Source organism: Centroberyx gerrardi, chromosome 19 (assembly GCF_048128805.1).
Source record: "Centroberyx gerrardi isolate f3 chromosome 19, fCenGer3.hap1.cur.20231027, whole genome shotgun sequence".
NCBI lineage: Eukaryota > Metazoa > Chordata > Actinopteri > Beryciformes > Berycidae > Centroberyx > Centroberyx gerrardi.
Window position 1 is genome coordinate 21,233,681 of NC_136015.1, and position 15,478 is coordinate 21,249,158.

The following is a 15,478-nucleotide window of genomic DNA, read 5'->3' on the forward strand; positions in this document are numbered from 1 at the left end:
TCAGTTATCATGGTTGAGTCTGATCAGAGAGCGGCGGCTTCATCTTTCTATCCTGTGGTCATCTTTTTAATCTGAGATACTCAAAACGAGGTCTGCATACAGTAATGCTTCAGTAGTAATCATGAATACTACAAACAAAAGGACAGTCCAGGCACTCCAAATATAAAAATATAACCACGAGGAAGAAAATACTTAAAAAGCCTTTATTGTAGTGGCTAAATCATTAAAAAAGCCAACATGTTTCGACCACTGTAGGTCTTCTTCAGGGCTTTAAACAATCATGAATAGTTATGAATAGTTAATAATAGGCCCACATTCATCACCATTACTACTCCACATTACAAACATGAACAGACTTCTTTTTCTTTTTAAGCAGACAACATGACAGTAAATATATTTTTGTGGAGCAGTAATGTTGTATGTGAGCCTTAATTTGTGAACTGTACAAATCTGAGGCCTGATCTTCTCACTGAATCCACGTGTCCTGACTGCCGGCGGCTGTGATGAGGTAAATGTGAATGATCTCATATGATACGACTTTAATGAGCAGATTGTGAGACAAATGGCTAAATCTTTCCACTCTTCTTTTTTCTAGCGTTTCGGACATGTGGCTCCCTCACGGTCGTGTAGTAGAAGTTCACAGCTGTGCTGGTGTTTTGATGCCAAGGGTTGTGTGTGTGTGTGTGTGTGTGTGTGTGTGGGTGTGTGTGTGTTTGTGTGTGTGTGTGTTGGGAGGGGGTGTAGAGGAGACAGATTGTGTTATTGTGTGTGTGTGTTACTTTGATTGAGATTTGATACTGGGTGACAGAGTGATCAGAGAGAGGAAGGGCTTGTGATTTGAAAATGAGAGAGACATCATAATAATAATACACTTCATTTATATTGCATTTATCTAATTGCAGAGTTTACAAAGTTGCAGAGTTTGCAAAGTGCTTTACAGGAAGGCATAAAAACAAGAAGAGTAACATACATAATGAGGAGATAAAAATAAGAAACTCAATCTAGAGACAATAGGCTAAAAGAAGAATAAATACGTAAAATGACATGAGATAAAAAAACAACAATGTAAGAAACACATGATTCAAAGTGGGCAAGATTAAAAAAAACAACATAAAAACGAGTCTATAAAATTGAGAGAGAGACAGAAACAGAGAGAGACAGAAACAGAGAGAGACAGAAATAGAGAGAGAGACAGAAACAGAGGGAGAGAGAGAGAGAGAGAGAGAGAGAGAGAGAGTCTGACTGCCTTTGACTTGAAAATGTATGCCAGTGATAAAAGAGAGAGAAACACAGAGAGTTAGAGATAGAGAGGTTCCCTGCTCCTTCTGGCTGAGTCAGCGAGTCAGACTTGTTTATCTGGAGATCTTCGTCACAAACCACCTTGGGGTTTTACACAAATGGCACCTTGCTGGCGCTGCCAATATGTTGCAGAGTGAAGTTTCCCTGTCAAACAGCACCAGGTCTTCTCCGTCTCTGTCTTCTCTGTCTATTCAGAAGCAGCGCTGTCTGTGTCTGTGCTGTTTAGTCTGGTGCAGGTTGGTTTGACCCAAAGTTAAGTATTAAATATGAAGCAGTCTAAAATTAGATATACAACACAGCAAGTGACACATAGACAAATTGATTCATAACTCTAAATTAAATCAAATTATGTTACTTTTTATAGTATACCAGGTAACCTAAATCCTAGGTTGACAAAAGACTGGATCCTCTTTATTTTAGACATTAGACACTTAGGCACATTAGAGGTCATTTCATATGAAAACAGCATGGATCTAAATACGTGGATTTTATTTTTCTCTTTTCTCGTTGGGTGTAATTGGCCCTCCAGGACTTTGGCAACGCCTGACTAGAAGACCAGGAGTCTCTCTGTTGTGGCAACGCTGGCAGATTTGCTCTGTCAGCATGGAGTGATTCAACACAGGCTAACAACACTGCTAACATACAGTGTTCCTGGGCCTGGTCCATGCTCACTCTAGCATGCAAGGCTATTGTGATGATTACATTTTGCATAATATGCACTATGTGTTTACATAAAGGTTTGAATGAACATTGACCCCGATTCCATTCAGTCAGAGAGTGGAATGTGGAAAATGAATATATTAGCAGGTTGCCACATGGTTTACAAACACACTTGTTCTCATAATATCCAGAGTCACTAACAATGAGTGTAACAGCAGAATAAGCTGAAGTTCACTGACAAATTTACAAGCAACCAGTAGTAAGGAGTGCAGGGTGAGAAAATAGATGTTACAGATATTCCCTGTTTCCCTGACTCTCCCTAAAACATTTATTTATGCTAGAGAAGGAAGAGAAATGGAGGGAGGGAGAGATGCTTTCTTACAAGTATTGGAGGAAGAGAGGGAAAAGTGTTTTGTGAAGAGATGAGTTTTGAATTCACACTGGAGGATAAGCAGAGACTCTGCTGCCTCGACTAGACTGTTAGTCCGCCTCTCTGAACTGCTGTTGAGCATGAATGTCAATGAAACCCCCAACAGCAGCTGGTTTTTCCATCTACAGTATGTAAATGACAGTTGCAGTGCTCACCTCCTGATTTGATTGAATTCTGGAAGATGTGTAAGCAGAGACGTTGAATTAGAGGGAATATGGACATTCGTAGAATCTCATTGTATGTTGGATATGTGTGACAATATGATTTTGTGCGTGTATGCATTTAGTTTAGTTTAATTTGGCTATTTGCATTGTGATAAAATGCAGAGGGGAACTGGTAAAACAAAGAAAAATACAGACAGAACAGGAAAAATATGCAAATTTGTGCAGGTGACATTTTAAAAAAACCCACGGGGATTATAAAAAAAAATCTTTCACATCAAAACAAAGTAAAGAAAAAAAACAACTCAAGATGATAAGCAACTGAATTGGACAACAGAAACTAACAACAAAGTATGTGTGTGATGTACTGTATCTGTGTGTGTGTTTGTGTATGCGTGTGTGTGTGTGTGTGTGTGTGTGTGTGTGTGTGTGTGTGCGAGAATGCAGCAGTGACGGTGGTAATTTATGCATGTGCGTGTCAGGACCCCAGACGTCTGCCTGCATGTAACTGAGGCGTCCGCCTTCCTGCCTGCCTCAGCTCTCTCTCTCTCTCTCTCTCTCCCTCCAACATTTTTTTCCAGGCAGCTGAATGGACGCCTCGGCTCGGGGCCCAGGCTATTCCCCTGTTGCCATGCCGACGTGGTCTCCTCCGTTTCCATGGTTATAAAAGACTAGGAAAAGCAATGGGGGGGACAGAAACTGACAGTACATATAAAAGGGAAGCAAAACAAATAGTGAAGCAGGAGGGGAAAGAGAGAGAGAGCGTCAGAATTTTAATTTGGAGTGGAAGAAAAGAGGAGAGAGAGTTTGCAAAGGAATGGAGAGAGAGAAAGGCGAATGATCGACTCAGTGTAAAGGGTAATGAGGAATGAGAGAAAAGAGATAGAGAGAGAGGGAGAGAGAGAGTTATGGGGAGAAAGAGGGAGTGGAGGAGTGAAAAGAGGGCAAAGTTCAAAGAGGAGGAGGAGGTTTAGAGGGAACGAAATGATGACTTGTAACAAGAGGCAAGGGAGAGGGAGGTAAGCATACAAAACAGACAGAAGAAGAGAAGAAGAGAAGAAGAGAGAGAGAAAGTGAGATAAGGAAAAACCAAGGGAGATAGATGGAAAGAGAGAGAAACCTTGTAAGAGGTAGAAAAAAGAGGGAGCAGAGGGAAACTGGAATTCCCCAGTTTAAGTAAATGATGTCGACTATTTTAATAAACCATATTAACAGAAGATCTAAAGACAAACTTCAAAAGATGGTGGTAACACAAGGCCAACAGGTTACACACCAGAGTGACTGATGATAGATCTTCATTTAATATGGATAGATCTAATCTAAATCAAATGCAATATACTGTAGTTGTTAATAAATTGAATCCAGGTGAGGTATTAGTGTTATTCTCCATAGTCTTAATCTGGTAGTAGAGTTATTTACGGATACATTTAATCCAAGTCTGATACTAGAGTTGTAGTTGATATAATCCAGTTCACACCCTGTACATGTTCTCTTCAGGTTTAAAGAGCCTACTTGCAATTGCAGTACAGCGCCCCCTGCTGAAATGCTGCCACCCCACCCCTGGCTTTGTTTATGTGTTGATTTACTGGATTGAAGACTTCTCACACTGACTGCCTGAGCTCTTGATCTTGAGCCTTTTTTTTTCTTTTTTACATGTACAGTATTCTGGCTGTAAATGTTTTAACTACGTTGGCGATGCATGTGATCGCCGAATTAAAACTGTATTTGAAGTTACAACTGGCTATGAAAGTTGGAAATATGAGAGTCAAAACTCCAAGAATCCTAAAATACCTAAAATTACCTAAAATTTTTATGGCCGAATAAACACATTCTTACAGTAATCCAAGTCACACACTCACAATAGGCTTCATTCAATCTACTGTTCTCTCCTGCACTTTAAGTCACTTAGCTACTTATAGGCTGTAAATCAGTATAATAAAAATGCAATAGAGGCTAATAGGATCCCATTGGTTGGTGATAGAAATAACTTCAGAGTGATGATACACAAGGCACTTTTTGGCCATTTTGTAGATGGGCAATGCTCCCCGCAACAGCCAAGAAAGTGACAGATGTTACATTTTCCTACGTGATCAAAGCAACAATGCTGAAGCAACTGGGCCCCGTTGCCCTCTACAGTTGCTCAAAAAGTTGCCCTATAAATCCCTGCATTTAGTGTGGCACAACAACAAGATGCTGTGTGTTGTGAGATGTTTTCTGGGTGTTGTGAGATGTTTTCTGTGTGTTGTGAGATGTTTTCTGTGTGTTGTGAGATGTTTTCTGTGTGTTGTGAGATGTTTTCTGTGTGTTGTGAGATGTTCTCTGGGTGATGTGTGTGTAGATTTTCATGCTTTAAAGTTGAAGTTAAGAGGCGTAGTGCAGCTCTTGTTAGGCGTTGGTCATGTTGATGTGTTGTTTAGTTGAGGCTGTCTGCCCTTTTGGCTCAGAAACCACATTCATTATGCAGCTGGACTCAGCAGGACAGCACACACACACACACACACACACACACACACACACACACACACACATATACACACAAGCATGCATGCACACATACAGTATATACACATGCATACACAAACACCACAGAGAGAAACAGAGTGAGAGGGAAATAGACAGACAGTGAGAAGAGAAAGCGATGACTCAATCTGCTTTCATTATGTTTTATCGGCCTCACATCTACACACTCACACTCACAAACAAACAAACACACACACACACACACACACACACAGGGTAAGTTAGAGCGATTTGACTCACATTCCATTCATTAAGACAGACAGAAAGAGAGAATCAAAAGGAAGGATGTGAAAGAAAGAAAGAAAGAAAGAAAGAAAGAAAGAAAGAAAGAAAGAAAGAAAGTAAGTCAGGGTCAGAGAGTTTACTGTAGTGTCCATTCTAACCACTAGGTGGAGATATAAGGGTTTCAGATAGACACCTAACTGTCCTCCCTTTTTCCCAGATGAACTTCTCTATGGCTGTAGATACCAGATAAGCTTTGTTTATCTTTATGCCTGCTATCTAATGATAGCTGATATGAGTTCTGCTTTAACTGAAATACTGTTAAATGTGTATTTACAGTGTAAGTTGTAATGTTTTATCTGGAACAGTGATGAGTTATTTCATGTACTGCGCTGTCATGTGAATGTGATGTTACTGAGACTTTGAGACCAGGGTCGTACTAGCCTCTTTCTTGTGTGCTAATGTGTGTGTGTGTGTGTGTGTGTGTGTGTGGGGGAGAGAGAGAGAGACTGTGTGTGTGTCAGGGGTCAGAGGACAGTGGACGGACAACAAACATCCGCTGCCTGTTTTGCTTTCATTTCCGAAATACTAGATCCCTTACTGCCATTGGACACAGTGTATGAGCGTGCGTGTGTGTGTTTGTCTGTGTGTGTGTGTGTGTGTGTGTGTGTGTGTGTGTGTGTGCATGCCTGTGCCAAATTTGGATTCCCAAGGCCTCTGTTTGTATTTTCTTTGGAGTGTGGTTAATGTTTGGTGTGTTTGTGCTGTAATGAGAGCCGGGCGGTGAGGGGCGAGTCGGGGTGAACAGACACAAACAGGACAGTGACAATAACAAAAGACAGAGTGAGAGAACGGAGGGAAAGGAAGTGACTCTGTGTGTGAAGTTCATCTTAATAATTCAGCCTCGGAGTCTCTGCATTTTCCTTCACTCGTTCTCTCGCTTTCTATTTCTTTTAAAAGGTTACGTGTAGCATTTTTAAACACCAGTATATCATTGTCAAATTATTTGTGATATCTTGGTATAATTACCGTAAACAAATGAAATCATGGTGGAGACGATTGGTAGCCTCTATCTCACAGCAGCAGTATTGTTAGTAGTGTTTCCCAAAATTAAGAACACATTTCCCATAAACCCTGTTGCTTCCTGTCACAGCAAAGATCTTTGCTTCTTCAATCAAAGGTTTTCTCTTCGGCTTTTACTGAAGAGGATCAACATGTTGGAAGTGATTTTTCCATTGGTCTTTCACTCCTTCCACCATCTGCCGTTGCCAGAAACTCTGAAAGCTTTAGCTCCGTTTGCTCTGGAAGAACAGAACCTCTTCCTGTTTTGTGCCGTAAAGCGATCCAACAGATTTCCCTCCAAATCCGACCCGGTGGCTCACAATGTAAAATGCAGAGTAGAGGCTGATAGAGGCTGACAGTGTTCTCAGCAATGGTCTCGTTTGTTTACGGTAAACATACTAATGCCACAAAATGAATGTTGTAATGATTTATTGATGCTACATATAGCACCTTTAATGCTCCTTTTGTTAATTATTTGCAGGGAGTTTCTGCTTTAATTAGGTGGCATGTGATGGAGAGGTACAGGCAGGATGGGAGAGAGAGAGAGAGGGCAAGACATGCGGATGTTGTGATCGGGACTTGAACCCGTGACATCATGACTATGTGCTGTTTACCCTGCTGGTGGAGTCGCCAGGACACTGACACTTTCTCTTCTCTCGTTTTCTTTTTCCCTTTCTCCTCCTTTTATCTTGTTAGTTGAAGAAGGCATTAATGTTTTGACGTTGTCTGCTTCTGTTCTTGGTGTGTGTGGTTGATGATACACAGCTAATGTCAGATCAGCTACAGAGGCAGTGACCTAAACACTTTGGACACCACCAACATTATATAAGCACACACACACACACACACACACACACACACACACACTAGAGGCTACACAGACACATTCAATCAGACAGAGAGAGATGAGATGTGGGTTGGGGCAGAGACAGAGAGAGAGAGACAGTCAGACAGTGGACAAACAGGCACACACACACACACACACACACACACACACACACACACACACACACATCCCTCCGCTGTCTGGATCTCCTTACATCTCTGAGGTTATGTGGCAAAGTAAACATGTTTAAAACTTTATACGCCTAAATATACTTTGACAAGCGGGAATCCTTTGCGGCTGAAAGAAAGTTGATTGGTTTTCTATGCATGAGGCTCAGGACAAGAGGCCTAAACAAGACAAGACATACTGTATGTCTGTATGCATGAATGAACAGCATATATTATATCCTACAGGCCGAGACTAGGAAGGTGAAATTTCCTCACTAGCCAGAATCCCAATAGCAACTAATGGACACAGTATGGAGAGAAAAGCCTTGCAGAGCTAGTGCCTCCAGGCTTTCCCTCCCCCCTAAAAATCCTGATTACTTCCTCTTTACTTAGATAATGAGAAAGTGGAGAGGGTAACAGACAAACAGTGATCACAGAGCAGAGAGTGCTGGAGGCAGGAATCAAACTCTGTCCCGCACAGCAAGGCTATCAAAGTCCATGTGTTTGAAAGTTGGCTGCCCTGTTGACTGTACTATTTTACCCAGATCAAGATAATAAAACAGTAAATCCTGCATGCTAGGAGCTCCATTTATGCACCTTTTATTGATGTTTTGATCCAGTATTGATTCTGACCTGACAAAGATCCACATCTGGTTGAAACGTCATCAATAAAAAGGTGTCTGCATGGAGTTTCCAGTGTATGGGGTAAATTCTCAGCCTCACCTTTGCTCAAAACCTATAGGCCCCATCTCTGAAACTAGACAAATTTAACATATTCTTGTTAGAAGCTGGATTGTGAATGTGTCTGACATTGTGCTGCCTCTGGCCCCCGAAGGTTATCTTATGTCTCCATGGGATTAAATACCATAATCTCTTGACTGTTTCAATAGTGCTGCTTTATGGGGTTTGACCTCAGATTATCCATTGATGCCTGTGTTTCTGCCCAGTGGGATAGAATAGACTTATAGGCAGATTTCATCAAATAGGCCATTGGAATCAGACACAGAGCTTCACTTTTGGCATCAAGTTCATCTGTCAACATTATGTGGCAGACAGTTGGATGGAGCGTACACATTTATTTTGGAAATGAAGTGAACACATACTTTGTAGCTGTGTTTCTTAAGATATGGGTTGTGGCCGAAATGCGTCAGTGGACATGTTTATTTTGGGTTTGTGACTACAGTATGTTGTAAACTTGCATCCTGGGATGAGATGCACTCATTTTGGGTCCCAGACTACAGAAAATGATGTAGAGCATTATTGGGTTTGTAGGTGTACTAATTGGGCTTCCACTAGAAATTTGAATTATTTTGACATAGCCTACTAGTTCTCTCTATAATGTGGAGTTTCATTCCCTAGCCTTTAGATGGCAGTCTGCTCCATTACTTCTTTATCTCCACAACCAAAAACAGCCTACTGGCAGTGGGAAGGTGACTAAATCAGGAACACGTTACAGTAATCGGATTACTTGTGGCAAGTAGTTTAATGAATAATTAATTCAATTTTCAGTAGTAATATTGGTCACAAGTCAAAAACTTTCTAACGTTTGTTATCGCCCCCTTCAAGACATTTTTTAAAAAAAGTAACCGTTATTCCCTCCCTTTGTTTTCATCGTCGTCCTCTCACACTAAGATAGTTTAGATGAGAAATAGCTGTTTACTTTCTCTGGTTGGAAGTATTCCCATTACTTTTTTACTTATTTTAAAAACCAAAATGAAGACAAAAATACTGGACACCAAAAACGATTTGGTTTCCTCATCATTCACATGAGAGGTACGTGAATTATCCTTATTTTTGAAGGTGAGAGGAGGTCAACCGCCATTTGACCATGTAACGTTAACGGAAAGGTAGGAGTTGTGTCACTGATTTAACTAAGTTACACAACTCCTTCCATTAAGAATAAGCAATGTTAGTATTTTTGAAAACGGATAACAAGTCTTGAGTTGGCCTATGTATCACTTATTTGACCTACCACCCAGCACTGCTTACCGGGGTTTAACCATGGGTTTACCGGTTAGCTGTCACCTCGCCCTGGCTACCACCGGGCGGCGCTCCGGCTCTATTTTCCCACACAGCGCCTCGGCAGCCATGTATTGACCCACACGCACATGAATTTCCTCTGGTGGAGGTTTCTGGCGTGGCCGGTAGAGAGGGATGGAAGACAGCCACTGCAGGAAGAGCAGAGAAACCTGAGCAGAAGAGGGAGAGAGAGAGAGAGAGACGGAGGCAGAGAGGCGACCGCAAGCCTTGAATAGAAGCGGCCATTACGGCTGGGAAGCATGCTGGGAGCTCAGGCGGCTCGCCTCGGATCCACAGGACGCCGACACAGCCTGGGATAGGAAGCCAGTGTCCGGATACTGTTTCGCTCCGAGCCCCGCTGATTTGGGAAACCGACACTCTACCCCCCTTTGCGGACACACACGTCTTGGGTGTTAGTCGGCTACTCCCTCTCTCTTTCACACACACATACACACACACAAAAAAGCAGCATTTGCCGGGTGGACTGTTTGGAGACAACACACCGAGCGATGCGTCTGGGACTGTGTGTTCCCGCACACACACATTCATACACGGCGATAATGGATAGATAGCGTTTATATAACCTTTATTCAAGTAGATATCCGCGCCCGTAACGTCCTACATTTTCATAAATACGCGGTCGAACAAGGCGAGGCTTTGTTTTCCTTTTTTATGCTCTAAATATTACGACGGATTATCTAACCCTTGTCAAGAGAGCGGCTGCTGGACTTGTGCGCCAATGCATCACTAGTTTTCCCACACCGGGTGTTGCTGAATTGGACGCCGGGGAGAGATAGCAGGACGCCCCGCAGCCTGCCGGGGCTTGACGCGCAGAGCGGACAGGGTCACTGCGGTAGTCTGCAGGCCGACCCCTCTCTGCTCGCACGCCGGCTTGCAGAGCCACCATGGCCGGGTTCATACCGGGATTGCTGCCGACAAACCATTCCCAGGAGAAGGAGTTCGCCCAGGCTTACGAGGATGTACTGGAGCGATATAAAGGTAAAAGGAGAGAGAGAGGAGAGGAAACTATTGTAAATCCAATGATATTCTTCACTGGAATACTATACAAATATAACAGCAAAGTTTGAAATATGATGCAGCTATTATAAGGTCAAAAATGATGCTGCAGAAAATCCTAGTAATGCCATAGGAACTTAAAGAATGCCGTAAAGTATAATAAGGTCAATTCAAACTCAATATTGAGTATAACACAAACTCTCTTACCTGTGTGAATATTACAGGAATATAGTGATTTAAAAAAAAAAAAAAATGTTGGTCAATAATGGAAGAGAATGAGAGGACAAAAATCATGGAGCATAGAGTGTGAGTTGATCTTGGGCCAGACAGACACAGTCTGCCAGTTTCATAATCTGGATTGTTTCGTTGTTTATATTTTGGATAAATAGGCTGGGCTGCTGGCCTTGCCACATTGTTGCCTCCATCTGTGTTGCATTGAGTCAGGGCAAACTGCATGCTCTCTCAGCTGTAATCTTCGTGTTTTGGAGACCCAGACCTCAGAGGAAGCAGTTTTATGAAGTCCCATGCCTGCCAGCATCAGGGAATTTTCCCCACATGGCCTCATGTTTTGCCAAATGTTTGCTGTTTGTCCTGTAAATATGAAAAACTGCTGCTTTTTAGGCTATGGGAAGCTTGAGTCTATCACTGATCAGCTTTTTAAAACTGATATGGATGAAAAATATAACCTGCTCAAACACAGTGGTCCTTGTTGGGCTACTGCAGATCTCTCTCTCTCTCTCTCTCTCTCTCTCTCTCTCTCTCTCTCTCTCTCTCTCTCTCTCTCTCTCTCTTTTTTTTTTTTCTCATTTTCTCTCTTTCTCTCTCTCTTTCTCTCTTTCTCTCTTATTGTTACCCCTACAGCAGTGGTGTTACCACCAGCATTGAGACTTGCCGTTTTATAATCCCAGTGACAGGGGCGCTTTAAAAATGAATGCCTCCACTGAAATTGACCGCGGTGGGGAGGGGGGGAGGTGTGTGTGTGTGTGTGTGTGAGGCAGAGGGAGAGGATGGGGGTGCAGACAGCCAATAGACTCGGGTCACATCTGTGATGCTGGCGCTGATGAAAAGAAGGTTGCTTTTAATTATTGATTATTGTAATGAAACTAGATTCCATGGGGTTTGGGACATACTAGTGTTGCCAGCAAGTGTCTGTGTGTGTGTGTGTGTGTGTGTGTGTGTGTGTGTGTGCGTGCGTGCATGAGAGACAGGCCCAGAGAAAAAAGATGCGATATGAGGAGGTGCATGCAATTATCTGTTCTTTCATCCCCCAACTTAAAGTATCTGAACAACAATGAGCCTAACCACAGAGGAGGAAGCCCATTGGGAGATCATTTTAATGACAGTCTATGGCACCTCTGCTATGGCAACGCAATGCCTAGCTCTTGCTATTTGTAGGCCCTGGAATTAGCTTTGGCACAGGTAAAAGTGAAAACACATGGCGGTTTGCAATATCAACCACTCAAAATATGCAGACGTCTTCTGTGTATCTCCTGTGCAACACATCACCAAAGTATTTTATGCCAAAATATTAGCTGCAAATAGCTCCTAGTACCAGATGAAATGAGTTTTACTGGAGCAGGACAATTCACAGTGTCTAGTAAGTTGACTTTTTAAATTGACTCTCCTATTATATTTTAACTTTCTGGCACTCACTGTATTGTCCAAAGTAGTAAATCCCACTCATGCGGTCCTCTAAGCAGGTTAAAACAAATGCTGTTTAACCCAGGTCTGTACTTTAGTGACACACAGGGATTTGTGTTTATGTGTCTGGCTCGTGCAGCAGCATTAATAGGTAGTTTTATGTTAGAATAAATCTGAACATGTGTACTAGTGCCCAACTGTTCAGTTTAAATATATTCCATTAAAGAGTAAGTAATTGGTAATGGTGTTAAACTAGCAGGAGAGGCAGTGGGACATCCATTACAGGTCTCTCTCTCTCTCTCTCTCTCTCTCTCTCTCTCTCTCTTTCTCTCTCTCTCTCTCTCTCCCCCTCTCTGTCTCTCTCTCTCTCTCTCTCTCTCTCTCACACACACAACACTGTAAATTCAGAATGGGTTTGCTTCAGCATGCAGGCAAAGCTGCAGTCCATTTCTTAGCCTGTAGCAAATAATTGCTCTCCATTAAAGTGCCATTCATCGATCAGAATCACAGGTCAGTTTTATCTGGTTGCAGAGTTGCTTTACTTTTATAAATAAAATAAGGCATTAGCAATGGTGTTTCCCATGAGAGAGGTGATGTGAGGAGTGAAAGATTAACATAGAGCATGTCAAAAATGCCACATTCAGAAATGTGGCATTTTTACTGGAGCTGTTATTATCAGAATCAGTTTATTTGGCAGGTACAATAAATGTACAGGAATTTGTCTCAGTGATGTTGGTGCAGAGGCATATTGATAACCTCACATTCAGTGCAATGAGACTGTCATATAGATTCATTGTGTTGCTCAGTGGCACTTCAGCAGGGCAGATGCTTGCCAACACAGTGGTTTGAACCCAGGTGCTCTGGTTGATGGACAGCCTCCCTACTCCCTCCACCCTGCTGCCCCCCTGTACAGCAGTGCTGAGTAATGTTGTGTCTGCCACGCTGAGCTCGTCTGGGCTGGAACTGACACAGGAACAGTTGAGTCAGGCGCTGAGGCGTCGCTGAGGTTTCTGTCCCGTCCCTGTGTACAGTGAAGGAAAGCCACAGTTTTTCTCCTGCTGCAGGGCTGTGATGGTTGCTCATTAGCAGGGCCTTCCAAAAATCTTTGTGGAAAAGATGGAAAACCTCATGACTGCTTTCACTATTCAGCAAAACAGTCAGCTTTTAATACCAGTGTGATATGGCAATTACTGGTGTCATAACATATTATACAATTAGACAGGCCAGTGATTGATTTGTAATCAACCTAAATTAATATCAAGTTTAAGTTTTGATCTACGGTATCATTACTGTTGTTACAACATTACTACCTATATTATTCCACAGGTAGCCTATATGAATACCTTAATGGTTACCTAGCAACCAAAAGTAAAAACAAAGTGCTCTCACTGTTGAGCAAATCCTAAGTCGGCTCTTATAGCTGAGTGTCGTGGAATTTCTTCATTAAACAAACTCACATGAGTAATATGGTAATTACTGTTTTAATAACATAATATATGGTTATGTAGGCTAGTGACTGATTTGTTATAAACCTTAACTTAATTATTTTAATTAGGTTGAGCACCTTTGTGGATCTACAACATCATTACATGTTGTTACAACACTGCTACTGATATTATTCCACAGATGGAGGAATAAGTGGTATTGTGTAGTGTAATTAAGTTTAAATTGCAACTGAGTTGAGCAGTTTTTGTGGATGTACAACATTATTACAGTTGTCACAACACTGCTACCTGTATTACCCCACAGGTAGAAGAATACCTTAATAGTATGACCTAGTGACCTGTTACTCCAAGCTCTGTCTATGAATGATATGTTTTTAGATTGTCACTTGGTTACTGGCCCTAAGGCCTGCAGATTCTGGACTAGTGCATCTGTTTTCTGTCAACGTCACCTTCAGAGCCGCAGCTTGTCTCCTCCATAGCTGTCACAGTGTGGCTGTAACCCTATAGGACCTGTCATGTGTCCTCTGGAGCCTCTGGAGTCACTCCACTACAATAGGACTTGTGCTGCAGTATGTCGCTGTGCCATACTGTTTTGCCCTTTGAAGACAGTCAGCAACAATAGCACGCATACTGTAGCACATGATATCGAGTTCACTCTGGTTCTTTCATTCGGTCGTTCTTTTTGTCGTATTTTGTTCTTTCTTTATCGTTCTCTTTCTTTCCCTCCCTCCCCTGGTACTCTGGACTGCAGCGGTGGTTTATGCTGCAGTGAACCTGACCCCGTAAACCACAATCCTGTTTGTATGTATGTATGTGTGTGTGTGTGTGTGTGTGTTTTTTTGTTGTGCTTTCATCTGCATATGAGTCACTTGTAGCAGTTGTCCTGAAGAATAGACAGAGAAATGTGAACTTGGCGTCCTGCTTGCGGCATCACTTGACTGAAACCGGAGTGGGACATTCGATACAGCTTAAATCATTCAGAAGGGCGTGTGTGTGTCTGCGTGCATGTGCATGTGCGTGTGTAACGGCTCAATAACAATGACAGGATATCTAAAGCAATGGTGACAGGGCCAGTATATGGAAAAACACAAGGACATGAGTCAGAAACACACACAGTGAGACGGTGGAAAACCAGGTGGTCTAAGACAGATTGATTGATGGAAGTGTTAACATTATATTTATGCAGTAGTCCCATAATTAATATGTATAGATCTATGCTTCTGTGCTGTTTTTGCAATAGTGATACCAATTACACAAGCATAATACCAGTTACTTCATCTTAAGAGCAACTAACAAGTATGTCATGTTCATTACAACATGAGCGGTTCAACGACAGTCCTTGAAAAACCTTGCAGACCAAATATAGGCCAGGAAAGCTGGGAGGAAACAGAACAATTGGACAGTTCAGGATGACCAGGAAACCCACAAACCCCATAACTTTACCCCTTACAGATATAGAACATAGCACATGCTGTGCTGTCTGTGTGTCTGTGTGTGTGTATGTGTGTGTGTGTGAGAGACCAAAAGGTGGGTGAACTGTGAACTTACTTGAGGAGACCACCAATATAATTCAAATCAAGTATATTTTCAGAATAAATTTCTCTTTCATCATGTTCAACTTATGTCAGTTTGGTTCTACCTAATATAATTTATACTGTCCGTTTGAATAAACTGCATTTCCCATGTAAAGGTGGGTAAACTGAGCCTTCTATATCCTGTGTCGTGTGTGCGTGTGTGTGTGTGTGTGTGTGTGTGTGTGTGTGTGGTCAACAGGGTTAACACTGTTGCTGATCTTGATCTGGATGGCATCGGGATCCTTACTCTAGTTAACACCTCTAACACATCATGTCTGCCTGCAGTGCCAACTTCTGCCTGCTCGGTCCTGCTGCCCTGTGTGTGTGTGTGTGTGTGTGTGTGTGTGTTGACCCTCTAAACTGGTATGTGGCAGTGAAGTGCAGCATTCTCTTTGGCTCGCACACATACACACGTTTGGACTCTTACACTTCACA

The 15,478-nt window shown here is 42.2% G+C and overlaps 1 protein-coding gene across 1 annotated transcript in view; it reads left to right on the forward strand.

The window, feature by feature from the left end:
* Positions 1–9,505: 9,505 nt before the first annotated feature.
* Positions 9,506–15,478, forward strand: part of LOC139911812 (microtubule-actin cross-linking factor 1, isoforms 1/2/3/4/5) — a 241,866-nt gene continuing 235,893 nt past the window's right edge. The window contains exon 1 of the mRNA XM_078290250.1: positions 9,506–10,365. Within this exon, the coding sequence (XP_078146376.1) occupies positions 10,272–10,365 (94 nt within the window). The 5' untranslated portion in view covers positions 9,506–10,271. The remainder of the gene's footprint in view (positions 10,366–15,478) is intronic.